Source organism: Cydia strobilella, chromosome 6 (assembly GCF_947568885.1).
Source record: "Cydia strobilella chromosome 6, ilCydStro3.1, whole genome shotgun sequence".
NCBI lineage: Eukaryota > Metazoa > Arthropoda > Insecta > Lepidoptera > Tortricidae > Cydia > Cydia strobilella.
The window spans coordinates 10,096,020-10,109,107 of NC_086046.1; the positions used below are offsets into that span (position 1 = coordinate 10,096,020).

General features: G+C 37.5%; 1 protein-coding gene and 1 long non-coding RNA gene across 2 annotated transcripts in view; one reads left to right on the plus strand and one right to left on the minus strand.

Annotated features, from left to right (window-relative positions):
- Positions 1–12,656, plus strand: part of LOC134742353 (telomerase-binding protein EST1A) — a 70,866-nt gene extending 58,210 nt beyond the window's left edge. The window contains exons 21-24 of the mRNA XM_063675413.1: positions 3,359–3,512; positions 8,058–8,294; positions 9,230–9,375; positions 10,842–12,656. Of these exons, the coding sequence (XP_063531483.1) occupies positions 3,359–3,512; positions 8,058–8,294; positions 9,230–9,375; positions 10,842–10,862 (558 nt within the window). The 3' untranslated portion in view covers positions 10,863–12,656. The remainder of the gene's footprint in view (positions 1–3,358; positions 3,513–8,057; positions 8,295–9,229; positions 9,376–10,841) is intronic.
- Positions 1–13,088, minus strand: part of LOC134742427 (uncharacterized) — a 273,514-nt gene that overhangs the window by 10,543 nt on the left and 249,883 nt on the right. The window lies entirely within an intron of this gene.

A 13,088-nucleotide genomic window follows, 5' to 3' on the forward strand; every position in this document is an offset into this window, starting at 1 on the left:
TTCATCTCAAAACCTCAAAAACCTCATCATTACCTATATAGATCTAGTTATCAGTCATTTTACTATTTCATCACTCAATTTTATTGTACGTACATTATAAAACTAAGTCACATAAAATATTTATACGCGGCTAACGAATTCATTAATTTAGAGTATGGTATGGCATCCCAAATACATTCTTATGGCGCTGTTCATAAAACGCGTTACTGGCCTGAATTAGCTATAAAGGAAGGGAAAAGAAAGGGAAAAGAAAGGGATAAAACATAATTTAACTAAATCAGGCCTGTAAAGTTTTATGAATAAGGGGGTTATTCTATTACTAGCCTTTGCCCGCGACTTCGTCTGCGTGGAATCGGTAACAGCCGCTAGAGTAAATTTAGCGCCTGGATAAAGTGTAATAGCAATCATTCAATTTGAGCATAAGCTTAATGCTAGACATCAATTATCAGGCAATTCATCAAATCTCTCAATTTCAACCCCGTTTTCACTCTTTAGGGATGATTTCCGACATAAAAACTATCCTATGGCCTTCCCCGGGACAAACTATCTCTATGCCAAATTTCAACTAAATCGGTTCAGCGGTTTAAGTGTGAAGAGGTAACACACAGACAGACATACAGACTTTATAATAATATTAATAAATAATATATGAAATGACTTTGTTTACTTTTTTACTGTGAGTTGGCTTACAGTGGAGAAGTACGATATGATGTTTTAAATACAGTAGACAACTTCACGATATAATAAACATAATATTAAGTTGTCCATTTTGCACTTTCTTATCTCTTGGATCTCGGTTACAGTAATTGTTTGGGCATCAATCACATCTACTTTAAACGTAAATAAATAAATTCCTACGTGATTCAAGAATCCTTGACTGCCACGCTGTTATTTGATAAAACATTTAATTATTGCCTAATGAGTACTAATGTTGTATAGAGTATATTTATTAGTAGATATTTACTTTTTGAAGAATTAATAAAACGTGAATTGATATAAAATCGTGCGCCTCCGTACAGGTGAAGGCTAATTGGTCGATTAAACTAAGGAAGAAATTGCTTTTTTTATCCGAGCCGTCCTTAAAGTTCAAGGTCGATGTGCGCGAGTTGTGTCGTTGGTTACCGCATAATTATTTTTCCATAGGACTCCATTTTTATTTATGTTGATTGCATAGCGGCGTGATTGTACAATTTTATAACCATGTTTATAACCGTAGGAAACGGAACGCTAACTCGACGTTTTCTGTCTGTGTAATGAAATCTCATGACATGCCATGAATGCGGCGACAATAGGAATAGTCAGTTTTTACAAGCTTTTATATAGTTTCTCCTGTCCCGTTGTCTGTATTCAAATGTTGCGAGTTAAATTTGACCCAGTTCTCGGTTTCCGATAAAGCTGAAAATTTGCATACATTATGTAAATCGGGTGACAATGCAACATTATGATACCATCAAGCTAATCTGATGATGTCTCCAGATCATGGTAGGTTTACTTTCACTTGTCCCGTTGTCTGTAATTAAATCTTGTAATTTAAATTTGACCCACTTCCCGGTTTCCAATGAAGCTGAAAATCTGCATACATACGAGTATGAAATATGAAAGTCAGGTGACAATGCAATATTATAATGGTACCATCAAGCTGATCTGATAATGGAGATAGCATCAACTAACTAAGTATATACAAAAAAAGTTTCAAATTGAAGAACCCTCCATTTGTTACCAATGTTCCGACATGCACCAGGCAGGTTTTTTCTTTATTTTTTGCGTGACACTCGTTTATGGTGGATGCACGGAGTGTAAACAAGTTAAACACTGCAGGTTTCGAGTATGACGGTTTCGTCCATTACGGCTTCCGTCATTGAGATTAGCGCATTCGGAATCCGGAGCCGTAATTATTGTGTCATACAACTTGTTATTCTAGCTGCGCGCATCGAATAACATACGGTTCGGCATGCGACGCATTTAACCATCTTTTGAAAATCTGTTTTAGAATATTCTCATATAATTAGCGCTTTGCTTATTTTATTTTGTCTGAGGTTTATCCCCGTTTTTTTTTGTTTTTGTTTATATGGTTTTTTTCTATTATAAAGTATTATACGACTGCAAAGCAGCTTACGTTTTATAATTGAGTTGTAAAATTTATGTTGTCTATAACAGTCTTTTAATGTAACTGCATTTATGAGATGATAGAAGAGTCATGTCAAGAAATATGCGTCTATGAATTGAATTGAAAACGAAGGGATATGGATTTATAAGCATGTTTCCATTTAACGTTAACGGATATCATAAACTATGTAGTTGTTTTCATTGCCTGAGTGTTTTTATCATGCTCTATTTATTGGTTTTTAATTAGTAATCTTTACCTGGAATTACACTAATTACAAATAATCCCTTCAAAAACATTACATGTAAAAAGATGCCAGTCTCGCAACGCAATACTTCTACTACAAAAAAGTTTAGAGATGTAATGTGATACCAAGTCGGTTATTTTAATCAGTGCCAGGGGCTGTTAAAACCGCATCAATATTAGATATCTTTAATTTTTAATACGTATAATGACTTGATGAATGATCGTTGATCTTGGCGAATAAATATAAAAACAATAAAGGCATTTTTGCTTTTCCGGATACATAAGTAGCAGCCCTCGTATGTAAGCCATACCATGCCCAAAAATGTCACTGAAAATTCAGGGCTCTAGCTTTGGCCAGCACAAAATTACAGGACGTCGAAAATGGCCTGAATGGCATCGAGAAAAGGATGGTACGGCCGTGCCTCTTTGTTTTGCTCGACTTGGCGGGGGCACTACCGTGCCCCCAGATAAGGGTTTATATTTGGATTCTTTAAGCACATTAAGGGATTATTTTTATTACACATTATTTCATGATGACGTAGTTTGTCGCTACAGTTATAGGCGCTATTAGCGAGACGTCTATAAGACTTAGTTCCCACGGGCGCGGATTGTTCCTTATAGGGAAAATGGGTATCACTTAAACCCATGGTAAAAACTAAGACAAATTTACTGGTCTCTCTACGGATCTATTACTTGTCTTCTCATGGAGCTAACTTCATGTGGCGAGAAGTAATACCGTTTTTCTAATAATAATTCTCGCTCCAACCGGTTTTTTCTAATAATATGTAATAAGAAACTGCAAAATGGGACAAAAGTGGCGTTAACGGGGGGAAACAACCACTTGATAAGTTGTTTCCGCTTCTACATATATATATTTTTATCTACATAAGCTACATACCAAATTTCATGCTTTCTTCCGATTGGGACTGTACTTTGGGCTTAGAAGCCGGGCTATAGAGCGGGCAAAGCCGTGTAGTTGAAATGTTTAAATGCTAGTGTTAATCTCAGGAGATGCTGCGCGTGAGTTCGGCAGTCGTGGAAGTGGAGGTGCGGCCGCGCTGGCTGGTGCCCGACACCAACTGCTTCATCGACCACCTGCCGCTGCTGCGCGCCGTGGCCGCCGAGCCGGGCACGCCCTACCAGCTTGCCGTACCACTTATTGGTAAGTACCTGCTGTCAATGGAGAAAACGTAATACAATGATTTAATACATAATGCCTCCTCTACACTATCGGCGATGATCGTTGATAGTATCATCGTCTATCATCGGCAAGATCATCGTGCAAGTATCCACATGATCGCCTGTACAACGCAAAACCACCCGGCGATTCCCTTTGATGCGTGCCCAAAAAACCGACAACTCACGGGTCGCATGCGATCATTGGGGAGGATAGAAGATGACTGGCGGGGACTGCCGAGTATGCCCTTTACGCTATCGTGCCTGCCAGTCATCGTCTATCATCGCCGATAGAGTAGAGGAGCCATTATACGGAAAACAGGCATATCTTGGGTATATTCTACGACGACGCCGGCAATGATAATCTGAGAGTTCGGGCCACGCCATAGAGCTGTGATCGTCTGCGACATCGACCGTAGGGCTGCACTCGCGCAAGGTACATAATCGGTTATCAGTACATTGTTGGTTGCATTTCAATGTAGCACTAAGCCGGATGATTTTCATATATTTAATAAATTATTGAGTATTAAGTATCTTTATTGGCACAATGGCTTGATCCTAACGAAACGGAGGCTATTCTTCTTTGCAATATAAGATGATGCCCTACTGTATGGTAAGCGATCACTGTAATCTATGAACGTTTGCAACTACCAAACACTGCGGTGATAGGTTAAGGGACAGACAGATACCGGTCTTACGTAGTGAATGTTTTAAAAGGTAACGTGGATCGTACGCAGTGGATGGATAGATATATATTATTAAATTATTTTAAAATAATATATTTGTTTTGACAACCTATCTTGACGCTTTTCCTTTCAGCTCAGAACTTCTTCTATATTCAAATATAATATGGCCTGTCTGTCTGTTTTGACGTTAGCATCATAGAGGCTGCACCTTAACAGAATGCGGTGCATTTTCAGGACCTCTGACAGCCTTACTTATCAGGAACTTAACTGCATTTATTGACACTATATTTAAATCGTGGTTATCGGCTGTCTGCAGTCGTTTTGTAACTAATCCCCGTTGCTATGACAATGTCTACGTCCATCTGGCAAATTCCTTTATGGGTTATGTTTGATCATGTTAGAGGTTAGAGACACTTAATTTATTACCATAATGAAATCTAATATTCATCATCATCATCATATCAGCCTTTTATCGCCCACTGCTGAGCTTAGGCCTCTCTCCCAGTACGCCATTTGTCCCGGTCCTGAGCTAATCTCATCCAGAAGTGACCCGCAATCTTCCGGATGTCCTCCACCCAACGAGCCAACGGACGCCAGGGGCTTCTTTCATTCTAAAGCGGCCACCATTACACACACAACATTTTAGTCCACCTGCCATCACTCTGCCTAGCAACATGTCCCGCCCAACTCCATTTTAGTTTGGTAATGGCGAAACCAACGTCTTGCACCTTGGTGCGTCGACGGATCTCGACATTCCTTACTCGATCTTGAAGCTCGAGCTTGAAATCTAATATTATTCGACACTTATCTTTTTGAAACGATCTCAGCAGGCGTTATAATCATAAACTTGTAGTATTATATATAATAACCAGTTAATTGTAATCCCGTTTCTCGTGCAAAATGGAGTATCACTGTAATAAAGATTTTCGCACTAACAAGGTAAGATCTGTTTAACGGTAAAAGCGAGCAGACAAGGCTATACGTCGTTTTTAATTAGTGCTCATTGCCTGGCTGTGGCGTGGCATTTACACGGATCATATACGACGTACAAGCCACTAAAATAGTTTGAAAGACACACTAAAACAAGAAAAGTTATCCTAGACATGTGATTTTGCAAAAGATAATTACTTTATCTCCGTTGAGAGGATTATTCTCATAATATTAAGTGTCCCTGTGCCTCACATTAACGATTTAATATAACTTAGTAGTGATTTTAATTCGAATGCAGGTTATGAAGAATCCAATTTATGGGTATGGATAATCCAACTTGACTGTACTGTAGAGTTGTCTTAGCTAATGTACATCTCGAATAATATCTAAGTGTTTTTTACAAGCAATTTATCTTTAGCAATTTCGATAAAATGCGGAAATGGTTACCGAATATCCAAAACTGAATTGCTAATAGAATCGTAACGACTTTCATAGTTTCTGAACTTCAGTAATGCTATCTAGTTATACGGAACCCTCTGTGCGCGAGGGCGACTCGCACATGGCCGGGTTTTTTGAAGAATTAAGTGCAGCAGTTCTTGAATGTTCACGGAAAAACTATAATTGGATTTCACTACCGTAGCTCACCTTTTTCATATAATGGAAGGGAAGTGCATTACGTTTTAAAGTTACCTGCGTGTTATTTTATTTATAATTATTATAACAATCAACATAACACAAAACAATTCTTGCAACTTAGTTGTCGGTGTCGGCTCAATTGTATGTTTCGAGCGCTAGGTTAGTTAGTTCTTATATTTGTTCGTGAGCTCGGCGGGTGACATAATGCGATTCTTATCTATGTATTCTATGTAAATAGGTACTTGGAAATGGATGTAACTTAATTGTGCGCCAACTTATTAAATAATCAAAATTAGCATGAGTATGTTTAACTGGACATAATACCCTTATCACTCAATAATAAACAAAAACAAAAAATGACTTATACACAAGCAAGACATAATTTAATTTGATCATTTTTTCCTATGATTTGGCAAGTGAACTATAATGCCGAAGCCGCCCCGAATCCACTTGTTTGCAATCGACGTGGTAAACAAATCTATTAAACTCGTCAAATATTATAAGGTACCTAATCGCTTTGCCGATTTGGGATATTTCTTTTTTAGCGTTCCGTACCCAAAGGGTAAAAACGGGACCCTATTACTTTCGCTGTCTGTCTGTCCGTCTGTCACCAGGCTGTATCTCATGAACCGTGATAGCTACAGTTGAAATTTTCACAGATGATGTATTTCTGTTACCGCTATAACAACAAATACTAAAAACAGAATAAAATAAATATTTAAGTGGGGCGGCTCTCATACAACAAACGTGATTTTTTTGCCATTTTTTGCGTAATGGTACGGAATCCTTCGTGCGAGAGTCCGGGTCGCACTTGTTATGTTTAATTTTAAATACATATTATGGAACATGGAATCGTTGTATACCTTGTATTTATTTCTTGTTAAATTGTTTGCACCCAACAAATCAGAGGTCAATCAACCGAACAAATCAGAGGGGTTTAAATAGTTATAGTAGTAGTAGTAGTAGTTTTTATAGTTTTTCGTAAATAACTTGTAAATGGTGGCCCGTAGCAAAAAATGATCTTTTACATACATAATCTACAAAAAACACTTTGTGCTAGGACCCATATTTAAAGATTTTAAAGCAGGAAAGTTACGTATAATCCATCCAAATGGAAATATCGCTTTCTCGCTCTTACTTATGGGTGCGTCGCTCAATGACCTTGGTGCAGTGCGATGGTGTGTTACGGCCATATGATCGTTCTTTTTAGTTTTTCGTAAATAACTCGTAAACGGTAGCCCATAGCTAAAAATAGTCTTTTATGTAAATAATTTGTATAAAATTTCCTACAAAATAGATATACAGCTGTCCCAAAAATATCACGTCAAACTGACACGTAGGACAGCCTAGCAGTAAAGATTAAATGAAAAGCTACCTGTAGAGGTATATACCTCGTGAATCACTCTCAAATTAACTTTAAGGGCTTTCCAAGTGAATACCGGCACCGTCACTCAACCGTCAGTGATACAAAAAGAGCAAAATTAATAAAAACCTAAATCGGTTATAATAATTCGAAAACCGTGCAACTTTTACTAAGGTCATGAGGTGGTGCTGGTTTGGGTGATCCTTTTAGGGTGTCCTACCTCCAGTGTCAGTTTGACATGCTATTTTTGGGACAACCTGTATATCTATTTTGTAGGAAATTTTATACAGATTATTTACGTATGACTATTTTTTGCTACGGGGTTTACGAGTTATTTACGAAGAATTATAAAAAGGGACCTTTAAACCAACCGTCAAGTGACACGCACGGCTACAGTCCAATATCAACCTTCGAGCATTCCTATAAGGTTGACGACGACGCGCCGCGCACGATAACCGTGGCGTTCGAAGGGTTACATGAGGAGGCCGTCAACTTGGTTAATGCAACTTCACCTAAATCAAGGATAGATATAACTCCGTAATAGATGGATACAGTCTAAGGAAAAAACGTGCCTCGAAAATCACGAAAATTTGATTCTCGATCAGATGGCGCCACTAGTTTTGGCCTACACTCGTATAGAGGGCGTTGACTGTTTCGTTTGTTATTTATAATTTTAACGCATACCAGTGAAAGAACATGGGTCAAAATCATATAAAAATAATTAATGCAAATAAAAAAATCATTTATCCATATTTAAATACATTTTATCGTATTTTTATAAATATTTATTTTTAGTTTTAAAGTGTGTCGACAGATGGCAGTGAATTTACTGGGGTTACAAAATTTAATATGACAGTACCGCTCTAGTATAAGTTACTCTATGCCTAAATGGAGAATTACTTTGTTTCTCGCGCAGTAATGACGGAGTTGGAGGGTCTCCGCAAGTGTTCGCGCGTGGGCCCCGCCGCCGACGCGGCGCTGGCGTGGCTGGGCGGCGCGGGCGCGGGCGCGGGCGCTGGCGTGCGCTTCGCCACCAGCAAGGGCTCGCTGCTCGCCACGCGCGCCTACTCCGAGCGCGACCAGCGCGCCACCAACGACGACCGAGTGCTCGCCACCGCGCTCAACCTGCACGCCAACATAGCTAGCGAACCAGGTACCTACCGCCTGCATGCCAGTGCCAAAGGGAACACTTGAAAACATGTAGCATTCGCAGAGAAACCCGTCGTACTTAAGTCTACGCGAGGTTTTAAACGAGGTATCGATCTCGGGAGGCTTATTCTGATTGCAATAATGAAATTATAAATTATGACGTATAACTAACGCACTGCGTATGCTATCAAAATCATTGCAGACTTCTCTTGGTCTATGAATTTGATCGGGATTTGTTATAGATATGATCTGTCAGTGTCAAAAGTGACGTTTCTTGTTGATGGCACTCCTTGCCTCCAGTATAATTATATTTCATGTCTTACCGCCAAACTGTCAATGTTATAAATTTAAATACCATTGTTATTTAAGAGTATGTGTAAGGTATGTAAATAATTATTGACAATAAACCAATTTAGCATCAGCCATTTCCTGACTCAAATGGTCATAGTTTTTTTTTATAAATGCGTTTCAAATATTTTTATAGTATTGATTGACGGTAATTGGCGTCAATGACCATTTGGTTGTTATTCGAGTTATCCCGGCCGCGATCAATTATTGGTCGATAAAAACGGCTAGCTCGCGTTTTCTATTGCAAAAAATATAGATCTCAATCGATCGGATTTATTGATTTACCTGACACGTTATGATTGTTGTCATGTTTATTTTGTGGCAGTATGATGCTTTGTTTGTTTCACTATATTTTTTCTACTTATACAATGTTATATTATAAAAGGTTAGGACGCCTATTCTTTTTTTTTACGTATAAACCTAATGCTACGTATTTATTGGGCTCTTTTATGCGGGCCGGTCCCTGTCAGCCTGTCACTGATCATAATACAAATCAGTCAATTACTTCTAGTATTGGAATTTGCTTATAGGGTTGGAATGCGGCATCTTTTTTCTTAATGTCTGCGATAAAGTAATTCTGTTGACCAACAGAGCGGACAGAAGAGAGTGGAGGCCGGCTTGTGCGGGAAGTGGTGCTGCTGACGGACGACCGCAACCTGCGCGTGAAGGCGCTGGCCGCCGAGCTGCCGGCGCGCGACCTGCCCTCCTTCGTCGCGTGGGCCGACCTCACACCCACGGTAATACCCTCTTAACCACTATTGCTGTCACGCCAATCATTTCGCTCTACAACTTGGGATACCCTGGTTTGCGTAGGAATAGTGTGTTTGATGACAATCATTTTTGTAATTTCGTGTAAATTATAAGTATATGTCCTTTTGTGTAGGCTACATGACAAATTTTTATTAATGGTATCAATCGATCGGGTTTGTTTTTGGGACCCATTGAATTAAGGGTCTCCGGCAAGCTCGGTTCTCCATACAAACGTAGTTCCGCTCTCATTTTAAAACGACTAGCTAGATTGCTCTGAAACTTTGTACTTACAATAGGATAAGGTATATCTATGTCTGTAATTAGTTTGTAGCTTCATACAAAACATGTTTTTGCTCTATTTTCATAGCCAAAGTCCGACAGTCGTACTTCACTCGCGAAACGCTCCTAACAAAACGATAAGTGAATGTGACGTCAAGGTCACTGAGAGCCTATCTTAAAGTATGGACGAAACAAGAAAATTACGTTTTTGTCGGTGAAATATTGCGTTAAAAACGGCTATCGTTAATTCCTTATTATATGCGAGACATCACTTTTCGGGCGGCTGAAATGAAACTAAAAAAAACAATAATATTACAGTAAGCTTGATTCATACAACATGGCATAGTATATTTATCAGTACGGTTTTTACTCACTATTATTTTTAGTCGCTTTTGGCGACATGTTTCGGATTCTTTGGGAATCCATCCTCAGGCACGAGTGTCCGCGGCGGTTGTACGTCGTGCACTGATACATACTGATAAATATTTTGAAATATGTCTCACGATAGTTTAAGTGCGATTATGGCATAGTATTACCAAAGATAGATATAACTCCGTAATAGATGGACACAGTCTAAGGAAAAAACGTGCCTCGAAAATCAAGAAAATTTGATTCTCATTCAGAGGGCGCTACTAGCTTTGGCTTACTGTCGTATAGATGGCGTTGACGGTTTCGTTTGTTATTTAACATTTTTAACGCATATCAGTAAAAGAACATGGGTCAAAATCATAAAAATAATTAATGCAAATAAAAAAAATCATTTATCCATATTTAAATACATTTTATCGTATTTTTATAAATATTTATTTTTAGTTTTAAAGTGTGTCGACAGATGGCAGTGAATTTACTGGGGTTACAAAATTTAATATGACAGTACCGCTCTAGTATAAGTTACTCTATGGTATTACTGAACGAGACGGGCGTACTCTGTCGGCATAGGCCTATTTCTCGGCCTTTGTACTAATTTACTGTTAGTATTGTTTTACAATATACACTCATCAAATATAATATAATACAATATTCGGCTCGCTGAGTCGGTAGAAAAGTATCTTCGTAAACCGGTGTATGTGTAAATATTAAATAACCCTTGAAATGTTGAAACGTGGCATTATATTCGAAAAAAATATTATATAGCGTAATTTAGAGTCTTAAACAAAGCATTTTCTCTTTTCAGAATTCGCCGTCAGAAACATAACAACAAGGCTGTTAGCAACAAGTGAAGCGCTAGGAATAGCCAGCAAGAGTAACGACGGTTCATCTCATTATGTGATTGTATGTTTAGCATGCTGCGTGCCCGACTGTCTAGCGGTTAGTCGGCCCGGGGGGCTCCGCGCGCGGAGGGTCCTCCTCCAGGGCCTTAGTGCTTAAAAGTCCATAAATCCGCCTCGGCGGTTCACTAATGTGTGTCACTATAGTAATAGGAATTGATAGACTAAGTGAAATTCGTACACCAATAGACGTTTATACAAATAATACATTTTGTTAAGGGCTCGCTCGCGAGCTCACGCTCGGGTACGGAGCCATGTTTACGTTGTTAACATTATATTCTAGTTTTATTTCTAAGATATTAGGTAAATCGTAATTTTAGTGTTATATCGCTATTATTTTTACTTATTTTTTAATGTAACATATTAAGTATATTTTTTATTTTTTGTAGTTAGGATAATAGAATTTAAATATACATTATCCATTTCGAGGCAAAAAATTGTCTTGTCTTCTTTTATTTTTTATATTGATTTAATCGCGTGCCCAGTGACGATTGCTGCGACATAATGTCACGGTTTATAGTTTAATAAAATTATAAAATTAAGGGTGCATGTTATGAGAGTAGATACCAGTTCTACTTCTTGCGATTGATAAGTTTCTCTTGATTTTAATATTCACATACGTCGATTCGCCTAGAAATAGCCTAGAAAATAACATCATGTTTGCTTTCGCGTGCAAAACTATTAATGTATTTTTGACGACATTCTTTTAGGAACATGAATTATTAGCAGTTGATCGGACACGCTGTACTATTTTTAGCAGAACATGGACATTGCTTTATTAAATATTCATGACTGATAAAAGTTTATGTTTGCAAGTATTGAAATCATCAAATTACTTTTAGCAATTTGAAATAAGGGGTTCGGTATCTGAGAATGCGATAGTTTTTTTTCGAGAAAGATTTTTAAATTTCATATACTTAGTGCTTAGTTACTAGTAAAAAAAAGTGCTTACAAGTTTAAATTGCCTACTAAAACCATATAAAAGATTTTTTGTTCACTACGAAATGTAAATCTTGATATCTACGAATGTTAATTTTTAAGATATATTCATGTTAAACTATACCTGACATAGGTATAGCAGGTATCCGACTTTAGTTTACCAGAATAATCAGAAGATCGATTAAATAAATCAGAAGATCGAGGTTTCTCGTTTTCACATCCGAATAATACAATTCGTGTTACGTTTTACATAGTTACAAAACTTGATAATGATAACACATTTACAATAGTATATATTACACGTTGTAATATTTTAACGGCACGTCGAGTTTTGATGCAAATTAGAATTAAGAGCTGAAAGTGTCATAAACAGACAAATTTATTACAAATGCAGTATATGTGCTGTTACTAACATAATGTACAAAAGTGACAAATGTTAACGTTTAATCATATTGTTCCGTTATCCTTTAACTTTAGTCTTATTTTGTATTGTTGGACTCTTATTACATGTAGCACAGTCTAGTATCATATTTTTTAGGTATTTTTATCATTGCCAGTGCAAAATAACACAAGAATATTGAAAAGTTTTATAAAGCATGTCATATTTGCTCGACACTTACTTGTAGACAATATGTGTGATAACCTGAGTCAATAGGTACACTGCTAACACTTTATACATCATTTAACATTGGACACAATGTTGTTTTTATTCAAATAAACTTTACTATGTTTTCTTTTGCCCTAAATCATGATGTTCGAATAAATTGAATTACATACTTGAACTACCCGTATTTTAATTTATTCACACCCTTATAGGACCCACTCACTCATCTGGAAACAAAAGTTGTCTCTTCTGTTCCCGAAAGCCAAATTTCTGATGGTTGTGAGTTTTGACTTATGTGGGACAAAACCATTTTAATTGTAGTGCTGTTTGATTCTAATTGCATCAGGCTTTTATTTCGCCAAAGTTATTATAGCTTCCAGGAACCAAAAATAAGTACTAATTAAAATCTAAATCTGTATGAGTAATGCACAACTGTCGCAATAATTGGTGATTAAAGTCGTATATTTAAATACTCGATTGCAGCATTTGTGACAAAGGCAGATTGTATCAAATGGAAGGTTAGCCTTGTATCAATCAGTGTACCTATCGTAAGTTTCTTGGATTGGCAATCGTACGTAAAATGCCTTTATAGTATTTAGATGAGAGTGCT